Source organism: Linepithema humile, chromosome 2 (assembly GCF_040581485.1).
Source record: "Linepithema humile isolate Giens D197 chromosome 2, Lhum_UNIL_v1.0, whole genome shotgun sequence".
Lineage (NCBI taxonomy): Eukaryota > Metazoa > Arthropoda > Insecta > Hymenoptera > Formicidae > Linepithema > Linepithema humile.
In genome coordinates this window covers 18,916,333-18,930,759 of record NC_090129.1, presented here as the reverse complement: position 1 = coordinate 18,930,759, position 14,427 = coordinate 18,916,333, and the positions used below count along the sequence as shown (strand labels likewise).

The window sequence follows — 14,427 nt, the reverse complement described above, 5'->3', positions numbered from 1 at the left end:
TCAAATTAGAATTTGCAGAAAAAATTTTCATAAATTACGCGATCGAACAATTCACAGTAAAAGCGTTCAAGCTTCAAATTGGAACAATTTCAATAGGATTAATAATCAAATTGTTCGATCGATTCCTGATGACCAAAGGTCAATGAACAGTTAAGAGTACAGCAAAAATAGTACATATTTGCAAAGAAGCAATAAATAGCTTTTGACTCTAAATTCAACTTGTAAGTTCAAGTTTTTTAAATTTTAATTTAAATTTTAATTACAGATTCTAACAATCAAATATTATAATTTAAAAATTTATTGCATATTATTAAAAATAGAAACAGAGAACACACGAAAAAATTAGAATCATAGATGCATAATGGCGTATGCAATTATAGTGGAAAATAGTGGAAGCTTTTGGATCTTTCTGTACGTTTAGAGATCTAAAAATACATCGGTCGTGTGGTCACGACAACGAATGCACTGACCACAACGTTTGAAGCCGGTGCACAAATCTCGTGCCTTGCTCAGTACATTCTAGATTGTATCATTGGCAGAGCTTGCGCGCTTATTTTTAATAAACCGAGAATATAAAGCGCGCAGTAAGCACGCTTTTAGCTCAGTTTAATAACGAGCGTTCAATCAGCATCGGTATTTCATTACCGAGAAAGTTACTCTGGAAATTTCTCGTCGTCGACAAAACTTGACTCTCAACCGAACATGTCGCAAGAATCGGTATGTTGTTGAATCGATTCTTTATTTGTTATTTATTCGCAAATATTTCGCGAAAAGAGTGTAAAGACGTGTGACGCAAGCTTTCAAGATTGCATTTTACTTCATGTTAATTTGCAAAGTAATTTTCTTACATTAGTGACTGTGATGAATGTTTCAGGGAAGCGGAGCATCCACGGGAGAATTGCAGGCGTATAAAGTGCTTCAGAATGCTCGAGTTGGCAGGTGAGCGGAATAAATTGTGCAAATCTGAAATAAAATACAAAGTTATGAATAATCTTCAAAAGGAAGCAATTTTTTAATGAAACGCTGCGATGAATGAATTCATTAGAGAAATAAAACGTTTAGCAAGTTATTTATTTAATTAAATTCGCTCGTATAAACTCAAATAGATTCACACAGCAATAAAATTGATAAATACCTAAATTAACTTAAGATAGAATTAGAAATCTGTGAATAATTTTAGAAAGAAGTAAATTTTTCAAACAAAATATACGTGGTATATTAATTCACTTGATAAAGTATTCATTAATTAGCGTAAAATAGATTACGATACGCGATTGATATGGCAAATACTTACTCTAACGTGGAAAAAGATGGTATCGACGTTTTCTGCAGCGATTGGAGAATGATTGTTTTAATTACGCGTGTTCTAATTAGAATTTATGAACTGCGTGTGATCTCAGGTATATGGTCGTGGCTAGAGAACTGCAGGCTGGCGAAGAGATTTTAACGGAAATGCCTTTCGTCGTCGGGCCGAAGGCATATACTTATCCGTTGTGTCTTTCTTGCTACACACCTTGGCCACCAAGTCCAGACGAAAAACCACTTTGCTCGAAGTGCGGATGGCCCGTTTGCGGTGAAGAATGTGAGAATTCTTCGCAACACAAAGATTACGAATGCCAGGTAAGACAATGAAAGAGCTTTTAATTGCCTTAAATCATGAAAAAAACAGAAAGCTGTAGTATGCAATCCCCATTTTTTACAAATATAATTTAAAAATTTTTGTACTTTTAATTTTATAATAGATAACTGTATTTTTGATGCTTTGAAGTACATTATATATAATTGAGGACATTTATTCATTCTGAAAACTGCGTGTTTTGCATATCTGAAGATCAATTTTCTTCGACAGGTGTTTGTGCAGGCGAACGAGAAGTTTAACGTAGACGCCGCCCTGAATGAGAATAATGAGAACGGTATTCCGCAATTAGAATGCATAACTCCGCTGAGACTATTGCTCGAATCGGAAAGGAACTCCGAGAGATGGAATAAGGAAGTGAAAGACATGGAAGCGCACAACAAAGTAAGGTGTCAAAAGAAACAGTGGGCGTCAGATCACGTTAATGTCGTGGATTATCTGAGGAAACGGCTCAAACTCGACAGGTATGCGTCAATCTACTCGATATTATTTGTCGATGAAGCTCTTCACTGAAATAAATATCTTGAATTCAGATTCTCGGAGGAACATATACAGACAATATGCGGGATTTTGGAGATTAATACGTTTGAAGTTCGAACGATAAAAGGATACTCCGCGCGAGGTCTCTATCCAACAGTCGCTATGATGAATCACTCGTGCGTCTCGAATACATCTCACAGCATATCGCCAATTGATTACAGGTACATTAATTGCTTTTCGCTCATATAAAATAAAAATATTAATTTCTTTTACTTTTAGCGATACGCAAAACGCTAATTGCGTTGATAAAAAGTTTCTAATTTAGCAGTATCTTAAGCCATCTTCATTTATTCATACTCGTGCACGCTCCTTCCGCAATTAATTCGTATACCGCGCACGATCCTCGGGAAATCTCAGGTTTATGCTGATGAAGATACTCTCGTATTATATATGGATGCGGCAATTATGTACGGTATTTGCGCCTACAGGATACGACTGCGTACCACGCTTAAAGTACCCGCGGGCGGTGAACTTTACGCGAGTTACACGCACTCGTTACTGCCGACGTTACTCCGGAGGGAACACCTATTCGAGGGGAAGCACTTTGCATGCGCGTGCCCGCGGTGTTCAGATCCCACGGAATTGGGCACTCATATGTCCTCGCTTAAGTGCAACAAATGCGAGAACGGAATTGTCTTGCCACTGGATTCTTTAGGTACTGCAATATATATATTTTTCCTTAATCGCGCGACACATCGTATTCGCAAATAAAAAAAGGAAGCAAAAGAGCTTGTATAGCTATAGCGTTAAAAATTGAACTCACCGAATTTATATCGGTTTCAATATCTATTGGCTGGATGAAAAACATAGAAAATGGTAGCTTAAAGATTGTTAATGATTAGAAATATTTAAAAAATGATATTGTATCTTGATATCTTTCAGACTCAAACAGTACGTGGAAGTGTACGCATTGTGATTTTTCTACTAACGGACAGGCAGTACAAAAAGTTTTACGGATCATTCAAGCAGAAGTGGATGCCGCAGAAGCTATCAGTGGAGCTGATGGAGCCGACGCGATTCATGAAAGGGAGACCGTTATGAGAAAGTATCGATCAGTTCTTCATCCTCGGCATGCCTTTCTTACGATGTTGAGGTACGACAAAGAGAAATAAGTAACTTTAATAGTAGCGTTGAACTATTTAAACTCTTTAAACTCTTTAAACTCTTTGGCGAAATTTCAACTCTAATAATATATTAAATAATTTCAATTCTATATATTATTTTTATATACTTGACGCTTTATATTATTAAAAAAAATTATAAAATATGATGTTTATTAGACATTCATTGACTCAAATGTACGGTCGAGTTGACGAATATTTGTTGGACGATTTGCCGAATGTTGTGTTAGAGCACAAAGTCGATTTGTGTCGTCTGTTGCTTCAAGTATTAGATGCTGTTGAGCCTGGATATTCTCGCATAAGAGGTATGTATTTTTTAGACGATTCGGAGAATTGAGGAAAGTTATATAAATAGTTTTATTGCCTTACCTTTTTGGCAGGTATGACGTTATACGAGTTGCACGCACCATTGCTCTTTTTAGCTAAGGGGCAATGGAATGCCGGTGTGATCGACGATGCCGGATTAAAGTCCAAAATGACGGAAGTCGCAAATATTTTGAAAGAGGCAGCCACAATATTAACCTTGGAGCCATCGGAGATGGCCGAGGGGCAGATAGGACTCGTCGCGAAGGAATCTTTAATTCAGCTGGAACAATCTATCAATAACTTATGAATATTTATTGTAAATGTCATTATTTGTACAGACATGTGCTAATAAACACACGCTTCTATATATTTTAATTGTTTTTGTATAGAAAATATCAGAAATATAAAGAAAACTTTTACATTTGAAAAAAATATTACATCAGAACAAATAATGATAAATCAGTATAAAATCATACACGCACACAATCCTTTTCTCCCTAAAAATATAGTTTTAAAAATGTTAACCAGATATTTTTGGTCGTTTTTACATAGATATTTATGATTTTCCATCCAAAATTGATTAAGATACTTGGTTTGTATGTGTAGTAATATATCTAATAAATCAATCAATTAAATTCGCTGTTATCAGATAAGAGTACGTCTAGAAAGTAATGGCAATTTGATTATATCATTGTGTTATGCCAATGTGTGCATCACGTACTACTAATTCTGTACTAACATTGCAAACTACACGCGATACTACTCTGTGTCTAATAATACAACCCGTCGCGTTCGTACCGGAAAAAGACGGTTCGTATTACTGATGATTCCTTCTTAATGCCAGTTACGGGTTGACAGTCGCAAACTTGAAGGAGGTAATCTAAAGATATGGTGCCCACCCCGAAGTATAAGACCGTGCATTCGACGAAACTTGGAAGGTACAGTTGTAGCTCCCCGATACGCATCCCTTTGTACAATCTTTTCTACATACAAACTATCGTGCATATAATCAAGTTGATGTTTGAAAATATTGCTATTTATATAGGATTTTTATTTTATATGCTAATTTATTGTCTGTTAACATTTTAAGTAATATGAGTAAAGAAAAAGTAGAAGCAAAAAAAGATTTGCATGTGTGTATGATTTTATATCCCTGAAAGTATACTTATTAGTTTCTTACATAAAATAGATACTTGCGCTATATATAAAAAAATTATATATATACGTATTTCGTTTTGCACGTTCAATTACATTGCAAGCTATATCTTTTGTTTCTAAGATACCTTGTAGCAGCTAGAAATATAGAGCCAGGAGAAGTTATCATTCGAGAGGAACCAATTGTAGTCGGCCCGATATATAGGAAAGATTGCTTCTGCTTTGCATGCTTACGTTCTTTAACAAATATAGACGGAGGAAAACAGTATGTTTGTTCCAAATGTAATGTAGCATCGTTGTGCAGCGTTGCATGCGAGGTAACAAGTTAAAATACACAACATCAATAATCCTCAAAGCTTTAGAATGTCTGGAAACCAAATGTATTATTATACAAAACAAAGAAATATATTCACAGAATTAAAAAAGATTAAAGTATTTTGAAAGAGCAAAATTGTTCGTGAAAAATATACACAACTAGTAGCTGCACAAATCTATATTCGCCTGAAAAGGAAATGAAAAATTTGAGAACCACTGCGTTACATAATGCCACATTAAAATAGCGCTTCTAATTTTTCTTTCTATTTTTGAAGATAAGAACGACTCATCACACAAATGATGAATGCCAGATGTTTAAGAACAATCGAGATCTATTGATAGAAAATGATGATGAAATTAACGCGACCGGAATATTGCTAGCCTTGCGATTATTGCTAATAAAATATAGAAATCCAGCTGTATGGGAAAAAATAAATTATATGGAGGCTCATTTAGATAAAAGGATAGGCACATCCATCTGGAAGGACAGAGAAGTCAATATTGTAGACGTGAGTTTTACATAAATCAGTTTGTATCAGTTACATGTATTTAAAATATTTTCCTAAAAAGTTTCTTCACTCCTTTAAAAGATCATTAGCTATTAAACTGCTTTATTTATGGATCATACATATATGTATAGGTGATTCGGAGGCTTCGCATGCCCGCTGAGATTGAGCCACCGAGTGCGGAATTAATGCAGAAATTATGCGGCATTTTAGATGTGAATGCCTTCCAGTTGCGATCACCTGGCGCTCTTGACGGTCTTCTTCTTCGAGGATTATACATCGAGGCGACTCTGATGGCTCATGACTGCAGGGGTAACACTCACCTCTCGGTGGATGACAATTTCCAGTTGACTATTTATGCAAGCGTAACGATCAAAGAGGATGAGCCTATTCTTTTCAATTATACTTCATCGCTTTTGGTCAGTTGATTACGGAAATATGATAAAATTTATATTTTGCATCCTCTTGTTTAACGATATAGCGTGCTAATATCTCAATGTCATATAAGTTAATTTAAACTACAATTTCACTATTCTGATATTTTAATTAAAAATTTAACAAAATTACGTGTATATTTACCTATCAGGGTACAGCTGACAGAAAGGAGCATCTTCGCGAGGGAAAGTATTTCGAATGTGAATGCTCTTTGTGCAGAGATCCTTACGAATTAGAGTCGCATTTAAGTAGTGTGTTATGTCCACATTGTAAAGAGGGATTCGTAGGAATGCAAGATACTTCCAGCCTCAATCCATATGAGCGAGGGAGTCGATGGCAATGTCAAATGTGCAAGAGGACTTTTAGTGGTCGTCTTATCAGAGCTACATTAAACATATGTCGAACGCTCATCGATGACTGCGATATTGACATAAAAGTTTGTAATGATACAAATCAAACATATGTGTTACATCTTTTCCACAATCTTAGTAGCAAATTAATACTTGGTTTTTAGAGTATAGAGGGCTTACTTAAAAGATTATCCCGATCATTGCACACCAATCATTTCCTGATGCTATCCTTGAAGCAGAAATTATTGATGTTGTGTAGAAAAGAAATAATATCTCCGAACCCTCAGAAAAAAATCATACAAAAGATGTTGGATACGTGTAAGGAAGTCTATAATGTTTTAGATATAGTAGAGCCAGGCATATCACGTTTAAAAGGTATCAATACACATCAATAACATAAATTATAAATACCTGGAAAATAATACAAATAATTTAAAAACATTTTATGAAAGTGTTGTTACGTCATACGTAATTATAAAAATATTTATCAATTATAAATATCGATTTCAGGCATAATGTTGTACGAAATGCATTTACCTATGATTATACTGGCGAATCGATCTTATTCTGCACGTGAGATCTCATCGGCGCAACTAGCCTGCCGACTGGAAGAGGCTAGAGATCTTCTAAAGAAAGCTCTGACTATGCTCTTTTTGGAACCAGTGACAACTCCAGAAGGGAAATTGGCTAAAAGAGCACTGGAAGAATTGCGAACGCTAAACCAAAATATAAGCGACGTCAAGTCTTTGCCGTCAGACAAACCGAAAATCCATGTTCGTAAAGCAAAAGTACACCGCAAAAAGATCAAATGATATCTATACTTTTGCTTTTCTGTGAATTAGTATATATATAATATTAGTTATATATAGAAGATAGTTTCTTTTTTCTTGTAAAGGTAAGTAATGTTAAAACAATCATTTATATACGAGCAATACATTAAAAAAAAATTTGTATTATTACTTGTATTATCATTTTTATTATCTCTAGTAATACATAAAAAAAATACAAATAAAAATACAAATAATTATGAGCAAATTTGATTTGAGTTTTATGCATAAAGATAAAATGCAAATATAATTAGAAACAAGAAAAACTGCAAAAACTAATTTAATGAAATCAAATTCAAATCAAATCACTACATTGAGTTCACTACAAAAATTTTGGAAAAAAATTATAATTATATGAATTTTATTATCAAAGTTTAATAAAAACTTTAAACCAAAATAGTTATTGAATCACTGTAATTGAACTAAAATCATTTCATTATGATAAAGGTTCCAGTTCGAGATATTATTTTGTAAACCTGTAATCAACATAGTTATGTTAATATAATTGTGTTATTTTATATTGCTGTATATTGCTTTGTATTATGGAAATTGGTCCTTTTATTCTATAATAAAAGAAACATCATCTATATTTGTAATTGTCATTATCTATTTATATGGATTTAATAAATATATTTATACAAAATTTTAAGTCCACACAACATTTTTTTTTAATTTGGAGGAACAAGTAACATTCCATTATTTTGAATTATATATATATAATATTTATGATATTATATATCGAAAAATGTGCTCGTGCACTATAAGTTGTAAATTTTCCAAAGCTTTTATAATCTATTTATCTTAAAAGTATTTATTCGATAAAGTCAATCGTTTCATTCCATGAATGAATAATCATGAAAGTAAAGAATAACAGCGTTACCTATCACTCATCACTTTTTCTCTTCAATATTTGTACTGGTGCTGATGGTGGATACTGGTGGTGATGTATTGAAACTGGGATCATTTGAGCAGCCTCCGTATGCGAACATTTTTGGAATGTCTTGTCCATAATATATTTTGGCATTATGTGCCAAAGCTTCATACTTCCTGAGTTCTAAGAATTCCTTAGATAGAAGCAGTTTGTTCGCTTCAGCTTGCATTTTCATTTGGTAAAATTCGGCGTCCGAACGACTCTTTTGTCTTGCTAAATGCATATCATCTTCTATTGCAGCCATTTGTTGTAGAGATTCTTTCTCCATGATTTTTTGATTATATTGAATCTTTGCAACTTGTGCTTCCTTTTCAGCTTCGATAATAGCCTTCTTGCGATCAGTTTCAGCATCTTTTTCCACTACTTTTTGATGCTGCGTAGATATCAACAGCTTTGTTTTTTCTGCTTCCCTGTTTTTTTTAGAAATAAAATTAATTAATATAAAATATAGAAATATCCAAGAATAAAACTTCAAGAAAATTAATTAACAGAGCAATTGCTTACATTAATTCATAGTTTTTCCTGATTGTCTCAGGAATCTTTGGTTTTGTTACTCTCACGGCTTGTATATTAAGACCAGGCGCTAATTCATTTAAATCCCTTTGAAGAGCAGTCTTCAAGTTCTCATCAATTTGATCAAACAAATCAATGTAAACTTCATGTAATGTATGTACAGAGCAAAATTGGTTTAATTCATGATGTATCTTGTTAAAAATCAATGTACGATCATAATCCGCTGTAAAATTCTTCACCATATTGTAGACTGTAAAAATATATAAATAGTGGTATAGTGGTATTCTTTTAAATTTTTGAGAATGCTAATAGTGAATAGAAATAAATGTTCCATCATAGCTTACCACTATTTGCATCCAATATATTCACAACTTCTATACGATCGAAGTATATCATTACACCACCGCTGGTTCCACATGGCACATTCTTTACTTCGTCTGTTTGCAAAGTTACTTGAACCGAACGATATGTAGTGAGTAATGGTACCATCATGTGAAATCCTGGGTTACTCACATAAGGTAACAGCGCACCACCCTGATAAAGATTTATAGAATAACTTAAAAATAATAAAGTTTTGAATACACAAATGAAGAATTTAGGTGAAATTACTCACTCGAAAGTATACTCCCACATGACCCTCTTCAATACGATGAAGGGAGAAGTTAAATACTATTATAAAACACACGAGGAAGGAGATTGCTATGATCCTTTGATCAAACATAATTGTTTGCTTATAGTGACACTAAAAAATATATGAAACAACTTAGTAGATATATATAGGATCCAATGTTATATACATAGTAAGCTCAAAATATACAGCATACATGAAGTGAATCATAAATAGCTTGAAATAACAGTATCACATATAGCTCAAAGCAATAGTTACGTAACATGTGAATGGAAAACACTAATTATATGATGTAAAATTAGCGAATCTATTGATGATCCAAGTCCCAAAATTTAAAATATCATAAGAAGAGGTTATCTCATATATTATACACACAAAACGAACGAATAATAATACCTTGACTCAAAAGATGAAAAATATGTTACAAAGTAATAACAGACATATAATTATAATTAGAAATTACAACATAGTCCATTAAATTCATATTTGTGAAATAAGTTGCTCAATTTCATCTAGTAGGCATAGCGTAGACTTGTGTTTATCGATATTGTGTACATTCGATTGCATTCGATTGCATTCGATATTATCGAATACTCGATATTTTCTCGATTTCGATACAAAAATATTGAATAGAAAAAATATGAATACAATATTTTAGAAGATTATCATGTGACCAACAATAATCGTTGCAGTTGTTTTTGATTATAAAATGTTGAATTATCTTAACAATCTTATTGTTAATAAATTATTTGAATAAATGTAAAAAAATTAAATTAATTAGACAAATATAATATTAAAAATAATAAAGATAAATTTTAATAATAATGAATTTTATACCGTTAATTTTAACAATATCTAGAAAAGATAAATATTCCTTCAAAATAGCTTTTGATCATAAATCGACTATACTTTCGATTCATTTCGATCAATCGACTTGAATCGACTGTAATTCTATTTGTTGACAAAATTTTATATAAGGTTAGATTTCTGAACGTGACGTTAGTTTGACAGAAGTCACAAATAAGTTTCAGATATCTTAACGGTGTGTTAATTTATTTTTGTGATTTATTTAAAAAATGGAAGTTAAAGCAAAGAGCGAACATTTGTTAGCATTGAAAGGTAAAATATTGTGACAAATAAAAATTGCATTTTTCAATTTTTAGACCATGCTATTAATATATAATTACCTATTCTAATATTTGTGTAAAAACTATAAATTTGAAATATATAATATTATGGAATTATCTTTATAAAAGCTACAATTATGTTATAGTAATGAGATTAACACGACCTACTCTGGCAAGTCCCATGGTTATTACATGTGATTCAACAGATTTGCCAGGTAATACATTAAACAATGAACTTAAGAATGATTGCACAGCATTGCAAGGAATGGAAGCGCTTGCTGTAGGACAATTCATGGTATTACCTCAAAGTTTTGGGTACGTTTTCTGGCCAAGAGTTACAAAAGTATATTTTTTAAATATTACACAAGTGATATTTATTATTGCAGAAATATATATTTAGGGGAGATATTCTCTAGTTATTTGTGTGTACATAATGGCAGCAATCAAGTGGTAAATAATGTTACTGTAAAAGTAAGTTCCAATTATATATTATCTATATTTTATTTTATATGCATTTATCCCCTTGTATATTTTCTAGTGTATTATATATTTTGCATATATTTTATAGGCAGATTTGCAAACAAGTACACAGACAATCCCTCTCTCTGGCAATAATCTAGAAGGGAAAGAATTAGCACCTGACAGTACAGTAGATGAAGTTATTCATCACGAGGTTAAGGAAATAGGTACACATATGTAAGGATATTGATAATTTATTATAAAATTTCATTCTTATGCTTTCAAATTGATAATATGCCTTTTTATTTTTCTAGATTAGTTTGTGAGGTATCTTATACCTGTGCAAATCAGACCTCTCCACTTTCATTTAGAAAGTATTTTAAGTTTCAAGTGGTTAAACCACTAGATGTAAAGACCAAATTTTATAATGCAGAGGTATAGTTTATATACTATCTAGTACTAACGTCATTATGTATAAATTTTCTTATATAGATTGTTATTCTAATACCATGTTCTCATTTTAATGTTTTCTAAAGTCAGATGAGGTATATCTCGAAGCGCAAATTCAAAATTTAACTGCTGGTCCAATTTGTTTAGAAAAAGTCGCTCTTGAATCATCTCACTTGTTTAGTGGTAAGTTCTCATAATAAGTAGTGAATTAATCATAATACATTAAGTTAAGAATCTTAAGGATCGCTTAATTTTAGTGACCACATTGAATACAAATGACAAAGGGGAATCTATTTATGGAAGTATGAATCTATTAGATACAGGTTGTAGTAGACAATATCTGTATTGTTTAAAACCACAGTTAAGCTTATTAAAAGATCCAAAAATGATGCAAAATGCCACTAATATTGGCAAATTGGATATTGTGTGGAGAAGCAATTTGGGTGAGAGAGGAAGGTTGCAAACTAGTCAATTGCAAAGAATGGTATGTTAGATTAATTATTGACAATTATGATTATATATATATATATATAAAATGACATGGACACTATTTCTCAGGCACCTGAATATGGAGATCTAAGGGTTATTATGAAGGATATTCCTCCGAAGGTTGATCTGGAAGAACCAGTTAATTGCAAATGTCACATAATAAATACTTCGTAAGTACGATTGCAATTAGAAAACTAGTATAAATGTGGTAGCACTTTTTAACTCCTTTTTTTTTTTTTTAGGGAAAGGAGTATGGAATTGTTATTGAGCTTAGAATCGAATAACTCCATAGCTTGGTGCGGGATGTCTGATACAACAATTGGTACTCTGAAACCTGGAGCTTCTATGGATATACCTCTCTGTTTGATTACATTGGATAGAGGCATTATTGTAAGTAATTTATTTACGGGAATTTTAATATATTACTAAATAATATCTTTTACAGACCATCTCCGGTCTAAAACTAACAGATACGTTTCTAAAAAGAGTGTATGACTATGATGATCTGGCTCAAATTTTCGTCAATTGATTGAATCAAGAGACAGATATGCCAGAAGAATACTTTTATCAATTATGTTATTTATTATTTGTAAACATAACAAATGTCGAGAAATATAATGTAATACTAGTGTATATTAAAGTTATTGAGTAATTAAAATGTTCATAAATACTCATCTAGTGTTGACATTTTTTCGGTTTCACTGACAGTCCCTACTGCACACGCGAGTAACGTTTGAATGTCTTGCGGCTCATTACCACCAAAAATATAACCATTTGCTTTATCCACCGCATTTTTCACTTGTAATAATAATGCTTTGTTAGAAACATCTAGCGGTACAAAACTAACAAGACTGTAGTCTTCAATTAGAGATACCAATGCAGAATTAAGTTTTTTGTACCTATAAAATATTATATCTGTTTAAAGCTTGTAAAAAATATTTCATTCATAAATAAAATATACACATTTGATTAAATTATATCGTAAACGCCGATTAATAAAATCATATTTTATTAAATTTAACTCACTTTGCGGTAAAGGGATTTTCATCTAACTGCTCCAAGAGATACTTTAAATCCAGTACTTCTGTATAAAAATCTATATTAAATGCTAAACAACTACCGAACTTTTTCATTTCATCAAACTTTGTCATAACATTCACATGAGGTAAACCAATTTGTAACATCACTGTTGTACAAAGTATCAGAGAGGATAGATATTTACCTATAAGTTATATTAAGAATTATGTTGAGAATAAACACACATAGAATGAAAATATAGTATTTCTATATAATGGTTTAATTAACTAATGCAAAAGAAATGTATGCATTAATATTTACCAGGATCACTGCAATGATGTGAATCTACAAGATGCACACTGCATAATCTCACTAAGTTCTGGTTCAATTTTTCTCCTATTTGACTCATCGATTTGTGATGTGTGTATAATTCGACCTATTTTATTTCATAATGTATTATTTGGCACAGAATAAAAAAAATTTGAAGATAATGTTATAACTTACTTGACCTGGGCAATCAAAAATAAGATAGTGATCTTTTAAATTTAAAACTTTTGTGATAAGCCATTTTACATTAGTTTCTAGAAACTCCATGCAATAAATTAAAGCTCCATTTGGTCCAAGTTTAAAATGCTTCATGACTTCTTCGTGTTTAATTAATTCAGATATATCTACTGCTGGAGTATACTCCATGTTTTCATTTGCTGGATCTAAAATATTATTCATTTAAATTTAATAAAAAAAAAAGCAATTAAAAAAATAGAGAAGCAACTAAAATATTTATATACCGATATTAATAACAGCCACTTTTCTTCCCATGGATTCCAGAAATTTGGACATTGCATTGCAATATGTTGTTTTCCCACTACCAGGCGGGCCGATAACAAGTTGACCAAAAATTAAACTCATGGTGTGTGCGTGTGTGGTTGGGATATTACATTAACATGATTTTATCTTATTCACAGCAGCAACAATAGATTTTAAAGTATTTAAGTCGTAATCTTTAAGCGCTATTGATAGCAGCAATGGTTTTTCAATGTCAATCTGTTGCGCTATGTATCTAGCAGCTACATGAGCATCATTGTTTTCATTACCAAAGAGAGTCCTGGAAATTTTAATTAACTTAGTTTAAAAAAACATCACACATTGAATATTTCAGAATTATTACAATACACTGCTACTTACTTTATTGTGAATATATCACTACTGTAACCATTCACAGAAGATTCACGGTTTACCGTTAATAATGTTCCAAATTTTTTGAAATGTGTTATAATTAACAATGTTCGATTGCTGTAAATAAAGATGTAAGAGTGTTGTAAATAAATTCTTAAAAAAAACTAATAGAGATTATTTTGTAATACCTGTATGATTTTAAAACGATATCAGTGTGAGAACCATTTGTAACGATACTACAAGCACGTTCACTCATCTTTCTTGTACATTCCTAATTGCAAAATTATACCGGAACAACTAATCAACCTCTCGATGATCACACTGAAAATCATGTAAAATCATATAGTAAGAAATAAGTAACAGTGAGAGCAGTGATGCCACAATTGAAACGCAACAAGCAGCATGTATCGCACGTGGTTTGCGATTGTGTACGATGTATCGACTTC

At 31.9% G+C, this 14,427-nt stretch overlaps 5 protein-coding genes across 18 annotated transcripts; 3 read left to right on the top strand and 2 right to left on the bottom strand.

The window, feature by feature from the left end:
- Positions 1-469: 469 nt before the first annotated feature.
- SmydA-3 (SET and MYND domain containing, arthropod-specific, member 3) lies at positions 470-3,972 on the top strand. Its single transcript, XM_012378888.2, has 9 exons — positions 470-717; positions 875-939; positions 1,401-1,620; positions 1,850-2,100; positions 2,170-2,337; positions 2,605-2,831; positions 3,059-3,269; positions 3,457-3,602; positions 3,678-3,972. The coding sequence occupies exons 1-9, from the start codon at positions 703-705 to the stop codon at positions 3,908-3,910; spliced, it is 1,536 nt and encodes a 511-aa protein (XP_012234311.2). The 5' UTR covers positions 470-702; the 3' UTR covers positions 3,911-3,972.
- Positions 3,895-9,831, bottom strand: LOC105679097 (erlin-1-like). 13 transcript variants are annotated; one of them, XR_010888300.1, is made up of 9 exons: positions 9,660-9,831; positions 9,249-9,377; positions 8,980-9,169; positions 8,627-8,885; positions 8,072-8,532; positions 6,902-7,195; positions 6,545-6,775; positions 6,159-6,431; positions 3,895-5,125 (listed from the first exon to the last, which is right to left on the bottom strand). XR_010888300.1 is itself a non-coding variant. In XM_012378902.2 (6 exons), exons 2-5 carry the CDS (start codon positions 9,354-9,356, stop codon positions 8,082-8,084), a joined length of 1,008 nt encoding a protein of 335 aa, XP_012234325.1. In that variant the 5' UTR covers positions 9,357-9,377; positions 9,660-9,831; the 3' UTR covers positions 7,591-7,667; positions 8,072-8,081. The 13 variants fall into 13 exon arrangements, 1 of the variants encoding a protein (XP_012234325.1); XR_010888299.1 differs by lacking the exon at positions 3,895-5,125 and adding an exon at positions 5,553-6,071; XR_010888302.1 differs by lacking the exon at positions 3,895-5,125 and adding an exon at positions 5,553-6,064.
- Positions 4,401-7,176, top strand: LOC105679091 (SET domain-containing protein SmydA-8-like). Of its 2 annotated transcripts, XM_012378886.2 has the most exons (7): positions 4,401-4,541; positions 4,883-5,075; positions 5,349-5,582; positions 5,714-5,998; positions 6,166-6,450; positions 6,529-6,739; positions 6,875-7,176. In XM_012378886.2, exons 1-7 carry the CDS (start codon positions 4,492-4,494, stop codon positions 7,174-7,176), a joined length of 1,560 nt encoding a protein of 519 aa, XP_012234309.1. In that variant the 5' UTR covers positions 4,401-4,491. The 2 variants fall into 2 exon arrangements, with proteins under 2 accessions (XP_012234309.1, XP_012234310.1); XM_012378887.2 differs by lacking the exon at positions 4,883-5,075 and having other exon boundaries at positions 4,422-4,541.
- Positions 9,832-10,199: 368 nt separating the features above from the next.
- Positions 10,200-12,462, top strand: LOC105679201 (trafficking protein particle complex subunit 13). Its single transcript, XM_012379092.2, has 10 exons — positions 10,200-10,382; positions 10,537-10,705; positions 10,777-10,861; positions 10,959-11,086; positions 11,164-11,284; positions 11,386-11,482; positions 11,557-11,783; positions 11,858-11,958; positions 12,031-12,178; positions 12,234-12,462. The coding sequence occupies exons 1-10, from the start codon at positions 10,340-10,342 to the stop codon at positions 12,315-12,317; spliced, it is 1,203 nt and encodes a 400-aa protein (XP_012234515.1). The 5' UTR covers positions 10,200-10,339; the 3' UTR covers positions 12,318-12,462.
- Positions 12,348-14,421, bottom strand: LOC105679202 (GPN-loop GTPase 2). The gene is made up of 7 exons (XM_012379093.2): positions 14,170-14,421; positions 13,991-14,098; positions 13,594-13,910; positions 13,310-13,515; positions 13,127-13,241; positions 12,815-13,010; positions 12,348-12,687 (listed from the first exon to the last, which is right to left on the bottom strand). The coding sequence occupies exons 3-7, from the start codon at positions 13,712-13,714 to the stop codon at positions 12,450-12,452; spliced, it is 876 nt and encodes a 291-aa protein (XP_012234516.1). The 5' UTR covers positions 13,715-13,910; positions 13,991-14,098; positions 14,170-14,421; the 3' UTR covers positions 12,348-12,449.
- Positions 14,422-14,427: the final 6 nt, after the last annotated feature.